Genomic DNA, 25005 nt, shown 5'->3' on the forward strand with positions numbered 1-25005 from the left:
AAGGGTTAATTGGCTTTCAGGAGAATCTTAAACGTTTTGTTGATTCATTAATCAGACTTTTTATGTCATGGAAGAAAGATCCCGAGTTTGGAAGTGGGTGCAGGCGCGCATGTGCAGTGGAAGGGGTGTGGATCCCGTTGACCCGCTGCACAGCAACAATAATATTTAGAGAGCCAGTTCTCTGTTGCGCACGTGAGCATGCGTGGATTTAAAGCGTTGCAGCACAGGGAAGTGGTTCCCAGTCTGGAGATGGCGCAAGAGATGGAGTGGAGCGCGTGTGCGCATCTGTATTAGGCAGAGCGCCTCTGTGCGCAAAGGCGCAGACGCGGCGCAGCGAAGCCCCAGAGGCAGAGATGGCCGCGCTCTTTCGCCTTTTGCTGATTTTGGTGCACCTCTTTCTGCACTGGAGAGCCTCGGACTGCATGGAGGTGGACATCTGCGTGCCTGTGCGCGTGGCTCATCTGCATCACGGAAAGCACGAGCGCACGGACCGCGCGCGTGACGCGCAGGTTGCGTTCAAGCTGAGCGTGTTTAAGCAAGACTTTTTCCTCCACTTGGCTCCGGATCCCACCTTCCACGCGCTGGATGGTCCTCCACCTGCGCGCACGCGGCCGTGCTTTTACGCGGGGCACGTGAACGCAGACCCAGACTCATTGGCTGCGTTGAGCATATGCGGGGGTCTGAGGGGGGCCTTCTCCATTGACGGCGTGGAGTATTTCATCGCCCCACAGCGCGGGGACCCACAGGAAAGGATCCACGTAATCACCCGCCGCGGGAGCCGCGCGCACGAGCGCAGCAGGTGCGGAGTTTCACCTGACTCCAACCTGACCCTCTCGCTGCAGAAATACAGCCACATGAAGGAACTGTACTCTAACGGCCTCCGTCGTGACTTCTGGGGGTCCCTGGGGAGGTCCAGGAGGTTCGCTTCCACCCCCAGGTACGTGGAGGTTCTGGTGGTGGCGGATGAATCCATGGCCAAGTTCCACGGGGACGACCTGCAGCATTACCTGCTGACCCTCATGTCCGTAGCCGCCAGGCTCTACAAACACCCCAGCATCCTTAACCCCATCAACATCGTGGTGGTGGGATTCATGGTGATCCACGAGGCCCACAAGGGTCCCAAGGTCTCCAGCAACGCCGCCCTAACTCTGCGCAACTTCTGCTCCTGGCAGAAAAAGCTGAACAAATACAGCGACCAGCACCCAGAGTACTGGGACACCGCCATCCTCTTCACCAAGCAGGTACGAACTGACGGTGCGGCGGAGCTCCGCGGCGCCTCCACTGGCGGGGTTTCACGGCTGTGCTCCTCAGAGGAAACGTGGGAGTGTTTACGTGTCTGATATAGAAACAAACATATGCAGCTTTGAAAGCTTGTCACTGCGCCTGCGCAGGATAAGCTCTCACCTACATCCACCGCATTTAGACTTTATGGTTTCTGTGCCTCAGACTTCAGCGTCACCGCGAAGGCACGTCCGTCCACGAACCCGCGTGCGTCAAGCCATCAGCTGCAGGAAAATCCCCTGATTCCGCTGGAACACTTCATCTTTCAGATGACTTGGGGACTTAAAGTCCCCTTCCAGTCATCTTCTGGTCTTTGTTGAAAAGGTTCTCTGTGATCTGATGAGGAAATCCCCAAACCTGTGTCCTTTTCTGGGACCTAGTTTCGGCAGAGCAGCAGGAGTTCATCAGAAATTCACCCCTCAGACAATTAGCGCAGAGCAACACCGCCCCACTACCCCTCACCTACAACCAAGGGCTTTCTGGTTATGCTTTAGCCCCTCACACCCCCAAGCTAACATTATTGGTGCAACAAATATCAGAACTATCCATCTGTCCAGTTCTGATCCAGATTCCAGCTCATACCAGGAAAACAAAGACGTTCAGGGATCTATTTGTCTGCAGGTGGAGGATCAGAAAGGGGCAGAGCAGAGAGACTGTGGGCGCTGTTGTAGCTTCTACGTCACACCTACAAGCCGTTTTCTGATTCAAAACGGTTTGCCTAAAGAAATAGTCAGAAATGCTGTTTTAGGTACAGTTTTCTTTATAAATGTCACAGTTCAAAACACCACAGACACTATTTTCCTTTGAGTGGGTTTAAAGTACAGCACACCTTTTTGCGGTTCTCCATCACTGCTCAGCAATCCCTCCCCCCCCCCCCCCCCCCACACACACACACTCACTCACACTATTGTCAGTGTCTCATCTGTTCCCAAACTGCTGCAAAGTTTCTGCAGAAAAAGCCATAGCAGCAGCAGCTTTGAGTCTTTCGGTGGTGCTCAGAGCTGCAGTTACGCATTGATTGTTGTAACAGAGGAGCCCCTATTGCCCCCACCCCCCACCCCCAGATGTTTACCACTGTGCAGCTGCTGCAGACACACAGTTTGTCCTCGTTGAGATCTTCCGCTGTCAGCGCGTTCCTCTGTGAAGTTCATGCTGCCAAAGCACACAAAGATAAATACAATTAGACTTAAGCCTCCCAGGATTAGAGTTGAAATTCTCAAAAATGATTTTACAACAATTTAGATTCCAAAATGTCCTCAGATTAAGATAAAAACCAACACCAAATTTAGATTTCTGAAAATAACTGAAGACTATTAAGTTTCCAAATCTGGAATAAAAGTGAACATTTCTGATGGAAAAAGTTTGAATTCTGACAATTGATTCACGTTTGGAAGACTAAAGCCAGCATTGTAAAACAAAAAAATCGGAGATAGAAATTTGAGATTTCCCTTTCAGAATTGAAATGAAGACGATGAAATGTAGAAGTCTGCGAATAAAGTAAGGTCAGCCATCATTAAACGTGTTGGATGAGGAGGGAGCAGGTGCAGATGCAGCAGTTAAGATGCAGGTGAAGGTGGGATGAAGAAGAGGAGGGCTTTTACTGCAATGACAGCTGAAGGACATAGAGGAGGGAAGAGCTGTGATTGGATGCAGCAGCTCAGTGCTTTGTTGCAGCACTACCGTCCTGACTCAAGTTTAGTGGCTGTGACTATGAACCTCTGCTTCTACACCTCATGTCTTCTCAGGATTATAAATGTGCACATTTTGTAGAAAAGCAGCTCATTTTTTCCAGCAGCAGCGCTCATGAACTCCCAGGCGTGCATGCCGACACCCGGACAGCAGCTCTGGAAAACTCTCACGAGCGCTGAGAAGAGCAGGCGGGGTGCAGGACGCCCGCCTCCAGAGCGAGCTGCTGGCCTCAGCTCAGCAGCAGGTCAACAGGTTTGTTTGGGACGAGCAGACAGAGCACAGGACAAAGTCCCTCTGGATCTGCACATCGCTTGCACAACAGTCAAAGCATGCTCCTGTTCGTCCTTTGAAGGCCACGCGTTTGGAGCCTCCCTTTTGATGTCTCTGTATGCTCAGCTGATGCTGAGGAGGGAGAGCATGCAGGAATTGGAGTCTGTGAGCTTCTGAAGGATCGTCCCTTCTCCCGAAGGCTGGTCAGAACCTTTATGGACAGAAGTCCTCAGCCAAAGAGCAAGCAGTCCGGCCTTGGGATCATCCTGCTCCTGTTGTATGAAGATTTCGCTGTCTGAAGTCACAACCTCCAGGTCTCACAAGATGCTTGAAAAAAAGCTTCGGGGGCGTTGAGGAAAAGAGAGATCTGTGCATGTTTGCTAGGTCTGACGCTGCCACAACTCCAACCTCAGACAAGATAAGATGAGAAAGAAATTGCTCTTTTGACTGACTGATGGATCTTGATACTGGGACTCCAACCAAATCCAGACTTAGACGTTTATGACAATGGAGAACCCTCAAGTCTATGAGATGTGGACAGAGTGATGCCACCCACAGAAAACGCAGCACGTCCAGCTCCAACCAAATGAGTTCAGTTTCCAGTTCGGACGCTGCCACATTGGAGACAGAGGATCAGTGAGCAGTGATTGGTCTGTCATTGTTTCTATGGCAACAACTCTCGCCGATCAGGAGTGAGCTTGTTGGAAGGCCACACCCCTAACTCATGAAAGCGGGCTATCAAACGTTTCAAAAGTTGAATGTGGGGGCCAGCAGGTACCACCTACTTTTAGTGAGGCATATGATTGGGTGTAGTCTTTCTTTCTCAATCTGAAGGTTTGGGCCATGAAATAAACCCAGATCCTGAGTGACAGAAGTCAGTAAAGAGAATTAAGGTTTAAGGAACAGAGTCAAACGTGCAAACACATCAGGAAAACGACTTCCTCCATTGATTTTAAAGGAACAGGAGAATCAAAGTAGCGTCCACGTTCTTCATGTTCATCTCTCAGGAACTTCAGGCTGTCTGACCAGAGTCTTCCTCATCTGCTCTGTGTGTCTTCAGGATCTTTGCGGAGCTTCAACCTGTGACACCCTGGGGATGGCTGATGTTGGAACCATGTGTGACCCCAAGAGAAGCTGCTCGGTCATTGAGGACGATGGTTTACCCTCAGCCTTCACCACGGCCCATGAGCTTGGTAAGCTTTTTTCAGGGGCCATGGGGGGGGGGGTCTCACATCCCCAGTGACATCAGTAAAACTAAGAGGACAGAAATCTGGAGTTGTGTTTGACATTTTACAATGGGGGTGTTTGTTTTCAACACAATTTACAACCAAAATTGTATTGCTGGTGTTGTAAAGCGTCCAGTTGTTCCTCTATTTGTTGCCTTCATGATGTTGGTGGTGTGGTAGGAGGTAAGGATTATTTATGAACAGAACTCATTATTTTGTAGACGCTCTGCAAAATGCCCTCATGATTTATGCTGTTTCAGCCCTTGATGTGATTCTTGTAGACGTGGACCGATTCATTTTGACATCATTTCACTTCCTATCATAGTTTGAATGAACTCTTTAGGAACCATGCATGTGTTGCTGTTCCCAGCTGACTGGAATAGAGTTGGACTCTCTATTTTTACCTCACATCTGTCGTCTTCAGCCCGATCAGCGTGGTGATCGATCACCGCAGTGCTGAGTGGGACAGAAAGCAGGGAAGTACGACCCTAAACTCCAAGCTCCGCCCTCATGATCCTCCAGTCATGTAGGGACGTTCTTCAGTCAGATCCCAGAAGTACTTGGTTCAGCTCTTTAGCAGGGATCAGGGCAGCGACAGCTAAGACAAAACCAGAAGAGTGGATTTTGAGGGTGGAAAACCTCGGCCTGAAGAACAGTGGAGTTCTCGCTGCAGCTCTGATTATTTTTTCATGGGTGTCCAAAAATCAGGAAGTCTGTGTACCAACAAAGTGCTTTGTGTTTTTCCATTTTGCCATTCTTTGGTCAGCCACTCCTAAAAAGGCAGCAATATTGTTAATGTGATCATCACTAAAGAATTGGACCTGGACTGGTTGATCAGGAAGTGTTTTCGCTTGGGGAACCTTTACAAGTGCTTGCTTTGGCTCTGACAGTTACACATCACTTCCTAGTGTCCCACTAAAACAAAGCCACAGATGTTTTTTGTCATGTGTGAGTCTCCTGCTTCAGTGTGGACAATATCTCACTAGACCAGGGGTCGGCAACCCAAAATCTTGAAAGAGCCAAATTGGACGAACAAAACAAAAAACAAATATGTCTGGAGCTGCAAAATATTAAAAGCCCTATTTAAGCCTTATAATGAAGGCAACACATGCAATATGTATCTTTATTAGCTATATTAGCCTGCTATCAAAATGACTAAGTTGCTACAAATACAGAATGAGCATTATTAACGATTAAATGTTTTTTTTTGCATTCTGCGAAGAACGACGCGTCACGTGACTTCTCTGTTGTGCAAGTTTAACTTCAATACAATAATATTGTAACAACCCAGCCGGGATGTCTCTTTAGCGGGGAATATAACATCAAACTGCTGGCGTAGTGGCTTAATTGAAAAGCTATCCGTATCAAGCTATCCGTATCCCAAACACCGCACGGACCCGGATAGTCTCAAGTAAAAATAAACAGGAAGCGTACCATAATTCCTTGTCAGCATTAAGTCTGTTTAACCAAGCACTTAAACAGCCAAAACAACATGGAACTCACTTCAATTCACAACACTCTCACTCAAGGTTTTACCCAGAAACTCCCCACTTCCCATGAGCCTTAAGGGCTGAAGGGGGGGCTAACCCCCAGGTCGCTACAATATCAATGAATTATGTTTCATTGCTTTGATAAAATTAAAGAAATGTAATAAAGAAATCCGATTTTTGATGTCATTTGTATTTTGAGGATTCGAACAAAAGAATGCTCCCCTGGCATATCTGAAGTTTAACTTGTAAATTTGTGTTTTGTATTGTACTTTCGTTTTGTACAATAAAGTTTAAAAAAAAAGTCATGTGCCTTTTAGGTCTGTTAGCAGCAGGGGATTGTGGGACGCGGTTTCCTGATCTAATTAGGGCTCAGCATGAGCGTTTCTGTTTGCCCACGTTTCTTTTCATATGGCAGTTTTGTTGTTCCACCTTAGTTTATTCTTCCTCTTATGTTGTTTCTTTATGTTGCACCATGAGTGTGGGAGGGGGAGAGGTTGATGACTCCTGTGCAATGTTCAATGTGGAGCATGAGTAAAGGAAACAGGCTTGTAATACTAGAAAGGAGTCTATGCTCTCAGCTAAGCTTGCTGCCTGCTCCTCATTGAATCTGTTTGGAGATGTGGCTACCATGGGTCACTGACATTTCGCCAGTGAAGTCAACAGATTGATAGCTCTACTTTTTGACAGCTTGGCCCCCACTTTGCCCTCTGCAACTGACACACCTGCTTGACATTACAAAGTTTTTTCTACGCATTCTTACAGCATTGGAAAACGTTAATAATGTTTGTATCTTGTTTTTCCTCCTACATAAGCCATATTAGAACAAAAAATATGTTTCTCTCCCCCATCTTTTTACATTTTCAAACATTTTTAAAAATGCTCCAGGGAGCCACTAGGGCAGCGCCAAAGAGCCGCATGCGGCTCCTGAGCCGCGGGTTGCCGACCCCTGCACTAGACTAGTACAGTTTGGGACAAATTTAAAACAGAACTTCAAAAAAGTCTCAGACCGTTTGTCATGACATTCTTGAGTCAAAATCCTTCATTTGTTGCAGCTGACAGGCGTCTGCATGTGAAATATGTACAAACCTGTGGAAAGCAAGCAGGAAATTTCAAGGTTGCAGCCCGCATAGTGGTCAACCTCCCCAAACAGGTGCAGGTGACCGGGGCTTTTTGCGTTTTCCTCCCAAAATGAGCTGGGGACTGGTGTTTAGCCAAGTCATTGCCAGACTGTTCCATCATCTCAGAGCTGTAGTTCTTCTTATCCTTTCAAACGTTTGGGTCTTCTATTGGAAACATTCTCTAAGGTTCTAAATGTAGAGCACAAGACTTTCCCTTGATTGAAGTGAAAAATCTGCCAGTGGAGCCAGTGGAAATGGTTTTGGTATCATTTCAGAAAAAAAGTTGTGATGTTCTACCCTTTTAGGACACAAAAATAAATCATGCATTTAAACATTAGTTTTAGGTGTATTACTCTGACAACTGGATATATTTGTCTTAAAATGATTGCTTAAAAATTAGTTTTATAACTTTAAAGTAGACATATTTAAACACTTTTCCCAGAAAAGACAGGAATGACACATTGTAGGATACAATTGTTGTTAATGTATGTTTACGTCATACTTCTGTAAAAGTCTGTTGAAACAAGACCAAGCAACATTCAAAAAGAAAACTTGTAGTTCAAAACGATGTAAAATAAAAGACCTGTTTCATCAGAGAATTACTTGAAATAAGAGATAAAATAACTCAAAAAAATGTTCTAGATCTATTGTCCTAAACAAGTTGTTACATCTACAACAGTTGGAACACAAGGTTAAAACGCTTCAGGAAAACACCAATAACATCTATTATATCAAATGACACAACTCTTGTAAATCCCACTGAAATTAATGAAGCATTTAGAGAATACTATAGTGAGTTATACAATGCAGAAGAGAAAACAAATACTGAAAACATAAACAATTTCTTAGATCAGTTAACCATTCCACCTATATCTGATGACAAAAGAGAGGCTTTAAATCTGGAAATCAGCAAAGCGGAGATTGGACATGCTATTGATAATCTCAAATCAGGAAAAAAAGTTGTTACATCTCACTGAAAAGTTACTTTTGTCTTACAGATATTTAAACTAGACATACTTTGAAATGTTGCGTTTTTACTGCCTATGGAAGGTGTAGAGAAACAAAAGCGTCAAAGTTAAGATGAAGTGATTCTTTTACCAGGTCTAAAGGGTTAACCCTTGTGCTATCTTAGATGACCCCCCCCCCTTCCATTGATGTGTTCTCCCTACCATGACAAAGGTGGATAAAGGTGGAAAGATTTCATGTAATCCATGGACACCAGTGAAGATCACAATTCATTGAAGAAAAAAGGTTCAGAGCACTGTCTAGTGGGTCTAGATGACCCAACTCCCAATGTTGGGAAAGTGCTTAGAATAGCCTGAGGGTTCTGAACCTTCGTGGAGACTACAGCTGGTGCTGAGGGGATTGAAAGTCAAGAAAATGGGCTTTGATCTGAAACCACATCGGTAGAAAGGGGAATGTCAGAATGCCTGCCGGGTTATCCCCAGCCTGAGCTGGTATTTTCATAGCTGTTTCTTCTAAAACTTGGCAAAAAATTTAGTTTTTTTTAATCTAAAGATGTTTTTGGTTGAAATATTCCAAACATCTCCTGTTCCTCTAAACAAAAGTTGTGAGTCCTTTCAATCTGACATGTTACGCCCCCTGCAGGTCACATCTTCAACATGCCCCACGACAACGTGAAGGCGTGTGAGGAGGTTTTTGGGAAACTGAAGGACGACCACATGATGTCTCCCACGCTGATCCAGATCAACAGGAGCCGCCCCTGGTCTGTGTGCAGTGCTGCCATCATCACGGAGTTTCTGGACAGAGGTCACGGTCCGTAAGCTGTTTGTGTCTGATTAGAACTCTGTTCTGACCACCAGAGCTTTACACCACGGAATCCAAAAGCATAGATTGTTTGGATAGTTTGTCCCGTCAGAGGTAACTGAAGAAGTGTGAGAGCCCAGCTTCCCCAGCAGCTGTGTTCAGCTGTGCTTGGTCCCTGCAGGAGACTGTCTGCTGGACCAGCCTCAGAAGCAAATGGCGCTCCTCGAAAGCCTCCCTGGCTCCTCCTACAGCCTGCACCGTCAGTGTGAGCTTGCCTTCGGCCCGGGCTCCAAACCCTGCCCCTACATGCAGTCCTGCTCCAAGCTGTGGTGCACCGGAAAGGCCCGGGGGCAGCTTGTGTGTCAGACCCGCCACTTCCCCTGGGCGGACGGCACAAGCTGTGGCCCTGAAAAGGTTTGCTACCGGAGCGCCTGCGTGCATAAGAACACCACTGTGCGTGTCAAGGTGAGGCTGGAGGGGAGCGCCACATCACCCCCCTTGGGCTTTATGAGCCTGATGGAGTCCGTTGTCTTAGGTGGACGGCCACTGGGGGAAGTGGGGTGCATTTGGTGACTGTTCCAGAAGCTGTGGGGGGGGAGTGCAACTGGCCAAGAGAGAATGCAACAACCCAGCCCCGGAACACGGAGGGAAATACTGTTATGGTCTTCGCCTTAAGTACCGCTCCTGCAACTTCAGCCCTTGTCCTAAAACAGGTATGGTTAAGTGGTGTCAGGAATGTCTTTATGCATGAGGGTTCATGTGTGTGGGGGGGCACATTACTACTATAATGGAAATCAACAGGGGAACTATTGAGGTTCTGAGACTATAGTTCACCCTTTTCGTCTGTATTCAGACTGCTTACAACCGGACGTTTCGAACCAAAGCTAATAATCGGTTGTAAAATGGACACATTTGAAGCTGTGATGGAGAGGAGGACTTTAAATAAGCTGGTATCCATCATGGATAATCCGGAGCATCCTCTCCATCCTGTTCTTGACGGTCAGTGGAGCTCCTTTTCCAAGAGGCTTAGGCAGCTTCACTGTCACACCAACCGCTACAGGAGACCATTCCGACCTCACTCCATTGGACTCTAGAACTCGTCATCCATTTGCAATAGATAAACTCATTTAAGCCTGTCTGTTTTTCTCCAGAGCTGTCATGCAATACAACTGTTTTTCACTGATGTTTCTATTTCTGATCGATTGATCTGTTCTCTTTTGTCACCCATTGTTTAAGATAAGATAAGCTAAGATAGGACTATTGATCCCCGGAGGGAAATTAGGTAAATTTGTTTGTGTTTGTATCTTGAGTCTAATGCTGACGCTGTAACAACCCAATTTCCTAAACTGGGATTAACAAAGTATCTTTATATTATCTTATCTTTAAACAAAAGCAGGATATGGAAGATCCGTCATTGGCAAAGCAGCAAAGAAAGAATAATAGAAGTCCTACGCTTTTGACGTGGTTACAGTGCTTCCCACTGTTGTCCTGACAACCTATATGTCATATATGTCAGTGTACCTTCATAGCTGTTGTCCCCTCAGTAACCGCAGTGCAGTGTGTTTCCACTGTACCAAAGCAGTGGTAAGTGCTTTACCTTGATACAGACGTTCAAAATTGGTCAGTGAAATCTAGAGCTGAAATGAGTGAATCCGGTTAGGATTGGGTGACGTCAGGCAGTGTAGCGCTCGTCCACTGATGAGGAAGTGTGTGCTGCTTTGAGGTGCTCAGCTGCTTTAACTGTCTGCAGGTAAGAGCTTCCGTGAGGAGCAGTGTGAGGCCTACAACGGCTTCAACCTGAACACCAGTCGACTGGGCTCCACAGTGGTTTGGGTTCCCAAATATTCCGGCATCTCTCCCAAGGACAAATGCAAGCTGATCTGCAGAGCCAACGGGACGGGATACTTCTATGTTCTTTCCCCAAAGGTCTTTATTATTCTCTGTTATATGACCTCTGCAGTCTAATGACTGAGATTTATTTATTCAGTCAGTGGGTGGACTCATATTTGAACAGTCTTTGCAGACAGAAGCATTGTTGGGTCATAATAGCTACATTTACGCAGTTGCATTGACAGAAGTGACTTTAGGTAAAAACTATACTTCTCAGAGTAGTTTTCTGACTGCATGCCTTTTTAACATATTCTCACACTAACCTGCCATATTTAAGGGTTAATGGCCGACGAAGTGTGAGTTATTACTTTTTAACGCACGCCGTGGAAGCCTGAACCGTCCTCAATTCTTGTTTTTTTTCTGATTTGGATCACTTTTCTCACAAAAGCGGACTATTTGTTACGTGGTGCATCGCGCCGCACCACCGCTGCAGTCAAGATTCGGCGATATATATATATACTGATCTTTCCGATGGGTTGAATAAAGCATCAGTTCAGAGAGAAAGTTCTCCTCTTACCGCTTGTTTTTGTCCAAATTATGAAGCAAAAGGTTGTTTTAAAGAAGCCGGCGCAGTGATACAAAACATTTAAGCTAGGTGACCGGAACTTCCTTTTTTACCGTGCGGTTACCAGGTTTTAATACACAGCCAGCAGCCAATCAGCAATCGAGTATTCACCCGGACCATGGTATAAATGGCCATATAGGTAGGGCCCCCCCTTCAGTGTCACATATTGACTCTCTGGGTGAGCCCAACTCGTCATGTTTAAAAAGAGCACCTGCTCTGATTAAATGACTTTGGTAAAGTTAGAATGTGTTCACAGATTCTGACTTCCGTCTTTAAAAAACACTAGAATAAGACAGAAAAAATAAAAGTATTTTTCGCTTCCCTTTATAAATCAGCGCTCGATGCAACGCTTTCCACTTAAAATACCCCACATTTTTGTTGGTTTATGAAACTGAAATTTAAGTTAAATGATTTTTATGGTTAAAAACGTAAATCAATAGCAGCATTTCAGGATTTATTGTCTTATTTTCTGCAAGTCGGAGGGTCCCTGCGTCCATATTTGAAGAGTTGGGTTGAGAACCTGTTGACCTTGATGAACCAGTTCTCTAAGTCAGCATTTTCAGTATTTGGTGTTGTGAAGCTTCCGTATCATTTCGGGATGCACAATGATAGCAGCTTCATTAGTACGGTGCGCGTACTGGCCCCTTACTGACTGCGCACAAGTGCTGCACGCACAGGTGTGCACGTGATCCGTAAGTGCTGCAGGATGGCTGCAGCTTCTCCACACAAACTTCACTTTGATTGTCTAATCTCCTCATTAATCTAATCTCTACCGGTCAAGCCGCACATTTGTCACTTACACAGCACTGAAGGGCTACTTGTGCAGGATTTGAATGCTTAAACGCTTATGTGACGTTTAAGCATTCACCATGACCTGTTGAATTTAAAGATGTTGTCGCTTCAGTGGTTCATTTTGATCTTGATGACAGAAAAGCCTCTAAATGTTTCCACACTAAAGGATGGTGGTGACTACACAATCCTAAGGACTGTCTGTGGAAGTGCATTAGAACAACAAAGACAAGACTTTTACTAAAAATGGGAGAAAACCTACACTCCATCTGTATTTCTAGAAATTAAATCCAAATTATAGCTGAATTTCTCCTGAAAAAGGGGAAAAAAAGTTGTTAGAGGACCTGGATGCAGACAAGCAGACACCTTTCGCCAGAATCAGAAGTCTTTGACCGGAGCTGGAAGTTCAATCAATTAACTGGCAACCCTAACCGCTACATTTCTCCCCAGTTTTAAACTTACCTCTAATAGCGGAGATGTCTTTGTCATAACCTACTTTGCCCTTTGACATACCATAATTATTTATGCAATCTATATGGTCTAGATGTAAAGTGGGGAGCAGCTAGCCTCTGTGATGGAGCTTTGAAGGAAAATCCTGACTTTTTTTACTTAAGAAATCTGAGGAAAAGAAGCTTTTTTCACATTTAATTTGGATCAAATGGACTCTTTGCTGCATCTGCACACACCAGAACCTTCACACAGCAGACAGTTAACATAAAAGGTGAGGTAAAAACCAGAGTTCAGTCTCTACAGACATGTACTCTACCTAACGCTGTGAAGCCCCGCCCCTCCCCAGTGCAGAACAAACGAAAATCCCGCTGCTGCTCAGAACGTGCAGCAAATTGTTTCAACATGGCCGGAGAGAAACCATTTTACAGCAGAACGATTTGGGTTTCATGGGAACGGAGGCTCCATCTAGTCGCTGAAGTGGTGTTCAATCAGAAGATTGACACCTGTTGTATCTCTCCAGGTCGTGGACGGGACGCCCTGTTCTCCTGACACCTCAGCCATCTGTGTTCAGGGAAAGTGTATCAAGGCTGGCTGTGATGGCAAGCTGGAGTCCAACAAGAAGTTTGACAAGTGTGGCATGTGCGGCGGGGAGAACCAGGGCTGCAAGAAGGTGTCAGGGATGTTCACCAAGCCTGTGTGAGTAACCCACCAACGCTCATGGGGAGGCAGTGCACCCCGGTTTGACTTTTCACTCATCAGTCATTGTAAAGATAATGGCAAGAAAACGTTTGTAGAATAAAAGATTCTGTTGTAAGTATGCCCACCTTTTTGTCCCTCTGAAGAAAGGTTTCAGTACAGTGCTTTGCTACCGTTGGACCGAATTCAAAGTGTCCAAAAGTGTTGAAAGTGTCCGGTGAACCGCAGAGCACAAGAGAATAACTGACATACGCCTCAGTCACATGCACGGGTGCTGCAGGTTTTTTGGTTGTTTGGGTCAGTGGAGAGTCGTAGAGAGGAGTGCCGGTGTGTGTTGCAGTTTCTTTAAGGCTTCTATGACTACCTTAAGAGATGTCAGGAAAATGGAACGTACCATTGTCGTGTGTGCCAAGTGTATTGAGAAGTATTTGTAAGGATAATGGAAGTAACACATAGAGGTGATGTCCTGGTGTTCTTATGCTGCACTCTAGTCAACATTGGGGTTTGCGTACTGTCTCCTTACTGACCACGTATATGCTGCATCTACAGGGTTGCAGGCGTCCTAAGTGTCCGTAGGATGCATGAAGGATGCCCACATTACACTCCGATTGTCTAGGATCCTGATCTCTAAAAGTCAGGCTGCTCACTTATCGCTGGAACAGCAGTGCACAGGGTTCCTGGTGGTTTAAAACAAAAATCCATATGACACGCGCTATGACCTATTGACCTCTGCATGCTTGCAGCAGAAGATGAGCATGAACATTTTTGGTCTGCCGGTCCAGCAAGTGGTCTACAGTCTTAAAATGTTGTACGGGTCACCTGCTCCCCTTCCAGATTTGACCCTTTTTCGCCCACAGACAGCACATATCTACCCGTAATGGCAGTTGTGACTAAGGTATGAGCCAACTGTAGGAACTTCTTGACCCTTGGAAAAGATTTCCACAAGATTGGAAAAGCAAACGAAATGAAAGTGTGATCATTTGGATTCATTTCAGCCATTTAAATCCAAATCTGCAGGGATGTTTCATTGAGAAATGGCCATCAGAGAAATAATTGTAAAGCATTATGAAGTGTTAAATTCCCAGAATAAACGAATAATACACGTGAAAAGTTATGGTATTAAAACCATAGGTCTGTGAGTCACCAAATTCCTAAATATATTTGATTTAAAAGCCAATTAAACATTGATTTGTCTGTCATATCTCTATTTTAATACCCATTCTATTTTGTAGAAGAGAAGAGAAGAGATTCTTCTCAGCTGCTGATTTAAACTGAACAGCAATATTTATGTAGCTGATAAAATTATACATTATTGCAATAAAAACCTAAAATCTGTTTTTGTTTATGCCTGGAGTTTATTTTTATAGATATCAGGAATAAAAAAAATGTCTGTATTGACACAGCATTGCTTTATAAAACGACTTGACCAACTATTTTAAGGAATAGTTTCAGTCTTTTTCTCTACAAATCCTGAATTCTAAATAACTTTTCTTTTGTGGACACTAAAGGACACTGGTCATCCTGAACATAGTTGAGAAGTCTCTTCTCTTCATGCACTGTGGAGAAAACCCAACAAGCGTTCTGTGAAGAACGCATTATACTAACTGTGAAGCATGGTAGTGGAGGTGTGGTAATATGCTTGGCAACCACTCTATACTTACTACTTGTTTGGTGCAAATTCAAACAATAAAAATGACCAAATCAGTAAACAGTTGGTTCAAATCTTGTGGTTGGTTTCGAATTCCAAACGTCTTTATTTTTAAACATTACCCAAAGGTTTGTTTTGACATTTTGAAATCTGAAGAAGAACCATTTTACCGTGATATCGTTGTCAGGTGAAGCCACTCTTCAGCATCTCATGGGCTTCTATTTTACTAATCAGAAAGGCAAATAGATAAACTTACAAATGGGACCAGAAATATCTTTTTTCATTTCAGACCGAATAGGAAGAAGGCTTTACAATCTACATTTCTTGATTCTGATCATGTTTAAAAGCAGCTTCTTGTTTTCATCTGTGCTGTTGTTACAGAAAACAATCCTAGATGCTTTGACAAGAAACCTTTTTTTTCTTGTAGTCATGGCTACAACTTCGTGGTGACGCTGCCAGTTGGAGCCTCCAACGTTGACGTGCGTCAGCGGGGCTACCGAGGGATGGTGGGCGACGAAAACTACCTTGCTGTGAAGAACAGCCACGGAAAGTATCTCCTGAATGGAAACTATGTGGTGTCGGCCGTGGAGCGGGACTTGCTGGTTCAAGGCAGCCTTCTGCGCTACAGCGGCACCTCCACATCTGTGGAGATGCTCCAGGCGGTGCGACCCCTGCAGGAGCCTCTGACCGTGGAGGTGCTCTCTGTTGGGAACATGACGCCTCCAAGGATTCGCTACTCCTACTACATTTCTAAGGAGAGCAAGGTGGAGAAAACTCTCTGGAAGGAGGAGAAAAGCCACAAAGCACACAACAGCATTTTGGTTGACAGTAACAAAATAGAGACCAAGAAACAAATAATGGCCAGGAAGCCTGCCAGCCACTGGATTAGTGGGAGCTGGGATTTGTGCTCAGTGTCGTGTGGGAACGGTTTGCAGAGGAGACTTGTTCAGTGCAAGAGCGTGGAAGGACTCCCAGCAGGGAACTGTGAGGGTGCTGAAAGACCTGCAGCAGTAAGAGTCTGTGGGGATCCCTGCCCTGTATGGGATGTTGGATCCTGGTCTCACTGCTCCAAGTCCTGTGGGCGGGGCTTCAAAAGGCGGCTGGTGCGCTGCATGACTGACAACGGTCTGAATCTGCCCAGGGAGCACTGCTTTGGTAAGAGGAAGCCTCAGGAATTGGACCTCTGCAACCTGATGCCATGTTAAACTCAGGTGGGGCTCTTTTCTTGAGACCCTCTCAGTTCAAGCAACAGCATCTCTGTTGTGTTGGGATATATTAATGAAGAGCCCTCCCTTAGACTACTGTCTACTCTACACAGATAGGGACTCAGAGAATACATGGACCTTCAGTGAGACTTGACCTTTGTGACTTGTGTACAGCATTCCATTGATTACCGTTATATTTACCTCTAGGACCATCAGTGTCAGATTTAGGTCTCTGTACATTTTCTTTTGTGAAACACTCTTTGCCTTTTATTGTGACCCCAATAGTTGTTTTAAAGTACCACTGTGGCTAAATGTGACAGGAGCTTGTAAAATGTTCTCTGTTTTATTAGAGCTCCCGCCCTGAATGACTTCCAGTTACCCCTGCCCTACCTGAAGTAGGTTTGCCCAGTTGATCCCAACCAGAAGGTAGGGCAAAGCTAAGTGGTAACTCTCCAGGGAGAGGCAGTCATTCTCTGCTCTCTTGAGGAAATTGCCACCACTGTTAAGGTTTTTCATGTATTTGTTTTGAGTCATTGGTGAAAAATGTAAAGCAGAAAGTGATCATGTGCCAACATCCATGCAGTGTCATCAGCACATGCCTATAAGGATGCCAGAAAAGCTATCAGGGTCATTGAATGTTTGACATCTAAGACGTCAGACATCTAAACTGTGATGTCTGTTTGAACAGGCCTGAATTCATGTGACTGCAGACAAATGGGATTGTGTCACCTCCAACTACTGACCCCCCCCCCCCTTCAAACAGGAAGTACCCGCTGGTTTCAAGAAACAAAAATCCCATGGATTTCAATAAAAAAATAAACAGCTGTTACTCCGTCATTCCATTTGTCAAAAGAACCATTCTGGATCTGATACCTTTTTTAGCATCTTCTTGATTCTTTTATTCTCATGATATATTTTTCTGTTGTGCAAGTTATTCAAGATATAAAATGACCAATCAGATGGCTCAGTGAAAGGACGTTTTCTCACGTCAAATGTTCAAAGGGTTTGATTGACATTTTGTGTAGCCCGCTTTCAACTGGTAGGGGCGTGGACCTCCAGCAAGCCCACTCCTGATTGGTGAGAGTGGTTGCCAATAAAACAATGACTTAGACCAATTCTGACCAATCACAGCTTACTAACTCATCTAGCTCCGGTGTCCACATCATAAAAAATAGCGACTGAATTGACTTCATTTGGTTGGAGCTGGGATAAACCATTTTCAATGGATGACGTCACCGTCACTCAGTCCAGTTCTTTTATACAGTCAATGCTTCCAACTCTGATTTATTTATAATATCTATATTTGGGCTGATTCAAAAAGTGAAGTGGAACTGTTTCACTCCAGGCCCTATCAGTCCTCATAACCCAGACATACCAGCTTCAATGGCGAGACAGTACCTGCATGTTGAGCACATTACCCAGGAGTTATTGGGTGTTAATGTGTGTGGTTGCACTAGACATGAGGTCCGGACGTAGGATAGATATGGGGTTTACTCTGCCCATACATGAGGAACATAGAGCAGACAAGTCTGTCAGGAAAAGGGAAGGCTTTCCTTTAGTCTTTTTCCATAAATTAGTAATTGGATTTTTAAATGAAAACCCCCTTCTTTGAACTCCTTCAGGAAATCTCATAAGTTTTCTTGAAAGTTTACTCAACGTGCTGGTGTGGAGCCCGGTCCCTCTGCTTACAACACTTTGTACCTTCATAGGCAGGGTCCTTGGACCTCTGCAGTTACTGTCATGTTGTAATGATGTTCTGATCAAACCGGCCTGAAGAAATATTTGGAGGAGTCAAATCCGGCTTCAAAACAGTTTAGCCCATTCCAATTAGAAAAAGAATGCGTCTGAAATTGAAGACCTTGTCAAAAGATCTTTGAGTCTAAAACAAAAGAGAAGCACCTACAGAGTCCTTCCTACTCTGTAGGATCTATTGCCTATAAAAACGATCAAAATCAAGCTGCCAGATGTGTTCTCACCAAAGACCTCAAACCCCGAGGCCTGATCAAACCATCACCATCTCCCCACCAAAACCCTCCTACTTCTAAGTGAATCATCGTCACTATTTAAAGATTTAATCTCTCCACACAGAACATCAGTACAAATGAAACCAACCCCCCATGATATTAGTAAATCAAGCTCATATAGGACTTTCTGAGACTTGGACTTCTTAAAGGCTTTTCTCCACATCTGTTTGTCTCTGCTGCTCTGTTTCTGTCCTTTTATCCCATTTTTAGTTTGCAAAAATGAGATAAAAGGTTTTTTAGTTTTCGTTTGTAGTTTTGTAGTAATGAATATCGTATGCATTTGACCTAAAGCTGTTGAGTTGAAGCAGTGGTGCTCTCTGAGGTCCTTCAGCTCCTGTTCAAAGCTACTTCAGCTGTGGACAACTGTCCTGTGAGCATCTCTTTAGACTCTTTCCATGTCCTCAGAGCCCAGATCTCTTCCTTCATTGTTTGGGTGAAGGCCTGAGAGGTTAGAGGTCAGATGTATACGCCACTCGGAGTGTTGTGACCAAAGCTCAGCCCCATGTGAGGAAGGAGCAGGTGAAAGACATGGCTGGATGGATGTTCACACATCTAATGCATGTTTTTTTCAGTTGTATGCAAACATCTGGTACAAAGTCAGCAGATTATTACTGTTGAGCTGTTATTCTGCCCTTTGCCCTTCCAAAGTGGAGTGCTGTCATCTGTGCTTTCATGTTTCAGGTAAATGTGCTCTGCGGTTGCAGAAGATGGGAGCATCATGTGGGTGACAGCTGCTCACAGATCCACAGCTGCATTGTTTCAATCAACCCAAACACTGATGGTTTTTGTTTGTCCATGCTGGACGATTCCAACATTCACGTCTTTGTCTCTGGGTTCAGAGGGACCAGCTTTTCTGTTCACGCTCATGGAGAGGCATGTCCACCTCTGACAGATTTCCTTCAGTCCTCTGTATTGTATACTGTGTATACAGTCACTCAGCTGTGTGAAATAAAGTATGTTACCATCAGACCCTGTGCCGAGTCGTGACTGTCTAGAGTGGCCCTTCCTTCAGTGAGTCTGTCCGGGTCCTTCAGATGCGTTCTTCATTTGGATTTCTCGCACTACTCACTTTTCCATGGGAAGTTTCTTCTACAGAGAAAGCAGAGGAGAACGGATCGGTTCATCCGCTTTGGTCATCTGCTCTCAGTCCTTCTTGCTTCAGTGGTTAAGCAAAAACACACAGAGCGTCTGCTCCGTAAGTCCTGAAGAATGTTGGACAGATATCATCAGAGATGGAAAACTCAAATGCAGGTTTTTCACTCATTTTAGTTTCAAATGACCAGCTGATACAATCCGTGACTCTGCTTCAGATCAGACGTATGTTAAATAATATTTTGTCAAAGTTCCATCTTTTATATGCAAGACCTGATGAATCAAAAAGTGTTACGTATTAGAGACAGTGACGCAATGCTAATATCAGCAGAAAATTGCCTTAATTGTTCAAAGTTCTGTTTGGAACGTGTGTCCATGATGACCAGAAATGCAGCAGCAGGTCCAAAAGCATGTGGAGGAATTTTTAACAGCAGACCCCTGTTAGAGGTTGGGGTTAAGTAGTATTTGACACTAAATACTGCTTTATAATCTCTAAAAGAGGAGAGACTTGCTGTTCTTTGTAATCACTAAAGGAAAATAAGGGTTTTGGTTTGTGATAAACAAGCAGCAGTTTTTATCATTACTGCATGAACCCTTAAACACTGAATATGTCGCTAAACAAAACATGCTTTATGACACACCGTCAATCTTTGACTATATCCGCGATCAGCCTCAACCGACCGATTCTGCAGTGGAAGAAAAGTGGTTGTGTGCAGTTATGCGACAAGTGTTGCATAACTGCACCTCACTGTTGCACATCAGTGGAACGCTGCTTTTCTCCACTTCAGAATCTGCTGGAATTGCATTAGTTGCGTAAATGGTTGAAGACTTACGGTAGTCCAAGAAAATGTGAAGACTGGAGCTAAAGCTCTGGTGTTAAAGTGTTAAGAAGAGACATGAACCATGCATGCATGCATTTTCCCCTGAAATCACAACGTTTAGTCGGGTGGGTTCAACCTCCTGCAACAAAAAAAAGGACAAAAGAAAAGGAGAAAGCCAGTATTAAATGACGTCCAGACATGTTTTAGCTTGGTGGTTGATTACTGACTGTCTGTCTTGTGAAAGTTCAGAAATGGTCTCTGTTGTAGTCTAAGACCATAAAGCAATACAGGATCAGTTCTATTCTGAAAGACTTTATGTTAGACCCACCAACACAAACTCACCGCTGTAAAAAAAGATAATGATAATGTGAAACTTAATGCATTTACATCAAATACATGAAAAAAGTGGGAACGGCTGCCATTGTACCTCATATATAGGAAAGTATTTACTGCTGCAAAGCATGTGTGAGTCAGATACGGTTAATTTTGCATTTGAAATCTGAATTTTAAAAAAGTCTATTGTCCGCACTGGTTATCAGTTATGCAGAATGTAGGACCTTGGATGAAAAGGAATGACTGGCCTGTCTCCCTCCTCTCCATCAGTGCTTTACTGAAATAAGGCTGCTTTAAAATTCTTAACTGTGAACACTCCACCATGCTGTCTGCTGTATTTAGACTGTCGAGAGCCTTTCCGCTCTTTCTATTTGGCTATTCAGTCACTCCTTTGATAGTGACTGACTGAATAGTGGGACCAGATTATAGAACCAGGACTCTGAATACAGTTAAATGCAAATGTTTGGAGGAACTTGGTGCAGAAAGTGTTGATTGGCTTCAGGTGGCAACAACAGGCTGCTCTGGGAAGACAAGACAAGTAGGTTAGTAACAAACAGGTTTATGTGCACACTAGTGTACTATGGAGGAGGTGAGGGGAGAAATGTGCAGACTCCACTGGTGCAAAGGGGAGAAAGCGTATTGAGGAGGGGTGACCCGTGTAGAGGCGGGTGAAGAAGCAACAGGTCTGTTAGTCTGAACCGAGTCCAAATCCAGAAACCTAGAAGAATCCAAAAGGGAAGCAGAGAAAGGTCAGAAAGGGCAGAACGGGAGTCAAAAGGGCCAAAGGCAGACGGAGAAGATCCAGTAGTCAAATCAGGTTCAGCATCAAAAAGTCAGGCAGCACTGATGTAGTGCAAACAGACCATCTGGCAGAGTATCAGAGAGACAGAACACACAGGTGAAAGCTAAGCAAACAATGGTGAAGGTAAAACAAACATTTTGGGAGTGGTGAAACATGAAGTCAGTAAGATCTGGGACTGGAAGAAGCGCCAAAACCACGTCTGCATCATTCAAACCCAGTCCCCTGGACCCGCCTCACTCATACCAACCACCTTTATGTGCTTCATCCATCATTCATCCGAGGATTGTATCCTCCTTGGTCTTCTGCTCGGCCTCTTTCCTGGACGCTCCAACCTCAGTATCATTGAACCATCATCATCACTGTCTTTCCTCTCCATGTCCAAACCATCTCCATCTGCTTACCTGCAATAATCTCCAAAACATCTGACATGTCCTTCTGATGGATTCATTCCTGATCCATCCTGGTCCCAAAGAGAACCTCAGCATCTTCCTCTCTGCCTCCTGTCTCTGCATCAGCGTCACTACCAACAACATGGCTGCTCTCACCACACTCCTCTACACCTTTCCTTTCATTCTTCATGACTCTCTTCTACCACACATCCCACCGGAAACCTGCTTCCGCACACCTCTTCTCCTTTTTCCCCACTCTCTGTTGCTCCGGAGTGTTCATCCTAAGAACTGAAAGTCCTCCACCTTCTTCACTTCTGCTCCCTGACTCCTCACCGTTCCACTCCACTCATCTGAGCATCATTTCAAGACAAACCTTGTGAAAACTTTCCAAAGAGTTATGAAAATTTTAAGCAGTTTTTCATGTGAAAATGTTCCTACAACATATCCTGTACATCAGGGTTGATAAAGAAAACCCTTCTAACTCACCTTAATTGAGTAAATTTTTACTCAAATCAGACAAAAAGAATTTCCCCACCGTGGAGAAGTCTATCTGATCCAATCTAAATCTTTGCAGGATGAAGTTTTGCTTCAAGCTGAATGGGAAAGTGTGTCATGTACTGGGATTCTTTGAATGATGTTACCCAAAATGTTTCTGTTCGTTTATTGTTCATTGGCTTTGATCTGAACATTTGAAGTTTCTTTTATAAATGAGGTTCCTCTCTACCGGTCTATGCCCTGTGTGGTTGTGTCCTCCATCACCAGAGTGAGCTGAAATCACCTGAAGCGGCTGAATCCATAGACGCGTGCAAATGACAGCAAAGGCCTGGGGACTGACTTGAGAAATAGAGGCCCAAGTTCTTGAAGGAGTCCAGATTAAGCTTTTTCTTTCTCTTATAGATCAACGTTTTAGGAGACGGTGGTCTAAATCAGTGTTTTCAAGCCTGGTCCTCGGGGAACTCTGTCCTGCATGTTTTCCATGTTGCCCTGCTCATGCACACCTGACTCAGCTCATCATCCGACTCTGCAGTGACAGTCATGAAAGGCAGGAGTGTTGGGCAAGGGTTGGTTTGAAAAATGCAGGACAGTGTCCCCCGAGGACCAGGGTTGGGAAACACTGGTCTAAATGAGATAGAAACCTGTTTTTGTCTTCTCCATCATTCATTTGAACTCAACAGTATAATGTCTGTTTTCCATTTACCTGAGGATCGTTGTGTGCAACTTACCTGATACCAGCAACTCCACCTGATGGAAGCAAAACTGGGGAGCTGTTTAATTGCCTGCTGGGTGGGTGGGGGTCAACAGTGAGCTTTGCCTGAGAGAAAACTGGCTGTTCAAGGGCTTCTGTCGCAGCCGGCCCCCTCCTGCAGAGAGCTAGCTCCGGAAATCGCATTTTCTGCTTGACTCAACAGCATTGCTGTCGACAGGAGCCGCTGCCAAAAGCAGCGGAGGCTCTCCGGGTTCCCTCACCTCTTCTCCAAACAGAGGCCGGTCCCCCCATTCAGATGCAGGTCCAGGGCACAATGAGCACGAAGGGTTAACCCGTCCATGGGAAACACAGACGCTCTATGTGGGCCTCAAATGAGCAGAGAGCGGGACTGCATGGAGGCGGAGAGCTGGGAACAGCTGGATGTGTGACACCAAGGTGCTAAGAGCCTAAAAGTACAGAATTTCCTGGCAGTGCGTCCAATTACCATCTCAGAAGGCTTTGGTTGTTTTTACGAGGCTGAAAAGAGTAGAGACTCTCAATCTTCACGTGTGTCTTCTGAAACACTTGTTTTGAAATGACAAACATCGCACAGCTTAAAGTTTCTTATAAAAACTCCACTCAACTCATAAAAACGAAAACATTTCCCAAACTGAACTTTGTACAAGAGATCCTGGAAAATTTCATGGAATAAAAATGAGTCAATCCTTTAAAATTAGGATTGCCCACAGTGACATTTTAGGAAAAACCATTATTTTAATGGTTTTAGAGACCCACTCCCATGAAAATCGTGTTTCTATTATGTTGTGGCATTTTTCGGATGATGGAATCAATCAAAAGGTCTGCTCGCTTGCCTGACCAGGAGAAAAAAGGAAAAACATTGGAGCAAAATGCTCTGGGGATCCTCAGGACTGAATGCTTGGAAGCCCAAAAGACAAAGCTGTAGAACCCAGTCTGAATGAGGAACATCAGCGATGTTTGTGCGCCGTGTTCTCAGCGTGACACAAACGTTTTGTAAGCGAAGGAAAAAGGAGTTCAGAGTCCTGTGAATGACCCTCAAACTAGAGCAGCTCGTTGACATTTTACAGATTATCCAGACTGATGTGTTTGTTTATTAGAAGTTTAAAAGAAACCACGAGGGGTGCAGCGGCAGCTCGGCGGCGCCTGTGGCGTCTCATCCGCCGGGGCTTGGTTGACATGGGAGTGGAGGAAGTGTGGTGTGGTTGGAGTTGTGTTTTTGTGGGTCTGGGGTTGTCCACAACAAACTGCATTCACACCCCCGCAGGTCTGCCAACAGAGATGAGGTTCCTCTAGTCAGAGCCACAAATAAATCCAAGAGTGTAAACAGTGTATTCAATTTGATCCTTTTACAGCTGGGACTCTAACTGAAAAATAAACTCAAAACGAAAAATTTTTTATTGATTCCTGACAGCCTGTCATTTATGTGCCAAACATCGGTCAGCTCAAGATCAGTAGTAGATCATCAGTAGAACCCCAAGCGTTACCCTCGTGAGGTCCAGGCTAGAGTTCTGGAGAGAACAGTTAAGTTGATTCATAAACCTCAAACTCAGGGGAATCATGGGAGCAGGGTCCAGCTTTGGATGTGAACCTTTAGGTCTGTCAGTGTCCTCCAGAAACTTATGTTTGTTTCTTTGACTTGAAGTAGGCTTATAATACGTTCTAATGGGGGTTGGGGGTGGTCTTGAAGTCTGACGTACTGTACATGTTGTTGGACTTTAAAATAAAGTAAAAAATAGAGTGGCAGCAACAGTCTATCCATCCATCCATCCATCTATCCATTTTCTGAACCTGCTCAATCCATTTTAGGGTCATGGGGTTGCTGGAGCTTATCCCAGCTGCTGTTGAGCAAGGGTGAGGTACACTTTGGTCCATTGCAACACTACACAGTCACATTCAGACCGAAGGGAGGATTTGAACATATGAATGAAGCTATGAAGCGTGTTTGTGGACTGTGGGAGTGTAACAAAGATCTCCTTCGTTACTTTATTAAAGTTATAGGTATGGTACGTGGGCACACAACATTTTAAAAAGTAACATTTAAAACAGAAATAAATGTCACATTTTATAGGTTTGAATAAGGGTTTATTGGGGTTTGCATGATTTTATTTTTCCTGTGTGGTGTGTAGATGAATTGGCAGCTACCTGGAAAAAAAGGAATGTTAGTTTCATTATAATTAGGTGTGACTGCAAGATGTACTCACCTGTGTTTGTCTTTTCCAGTGTGCTCCAGCAAAA

The 25005-nt window shown here is 44.5% G+C and overlaps 1 protein-coding gene across 3 annotated transcripts; it reads left to right on the forward strand.

The window, feature by feature from the left end:
* Window positions 1-198: 198 nt before the first annotated feature.
* adamts15b (ADAM metallopeptidase with thrombospondin type 1 motif, 15b) lies at window positions 199-16578 on the forward strand. Of its 3 annotated transcripts, none has more exons than XM_078930107.1 (9): window positions 199-1241; window positions 4301-4433; window positions 8683-8850; window positions 9023-9306; window positions 9377-9554; window positions 10592-10767; window positions 13056-13231; window positions 15307-16034; window positions 16435-16578. In XM_078930107.1, the coding sequence occupies exons 1-9, from the start codon at window positions 354-356 to the stop codon at window positions 16446-16448; spliced, it is 2745 nt and encodes a 914-aa protein (XP_078786233.1). In that variant the 5' UTR covers window positions 199-353; the 3' UTR covers window positions 16449-16578. The 3 variants fall into 3 exon arrangements, with proteins under 3 accessions (XP_078786233.1, XP_078786232.1, XP_004076049.1); XM_078930106.1 differs by having other exon boundaries at window positions 15307-16090; window positions 16435-16542; XM_004076001.5 differs by lacking the exon at window positions 16435-16578 and having other exon boundaries at window positions 15307-16233.
* Window positions 16579-25005: the final 8427 nt, after the last annotated feature.

This window comes from Oryzias latipes, chromosome 13 (genome assembly GCF_053564925.1).
Source record: "Oryzias latipes strain Hd-rR chromosome 13, Olatipes_Hd-rR_3.1".
In the NCBI taxonomy this organism is placed as follows: domain Eukaryota; kingdom Metazoa; phylum Chordata; class Actinopteri; order Beloniformes; family Adrianichthyidae; genus Oryzias; species Oryzias latipes.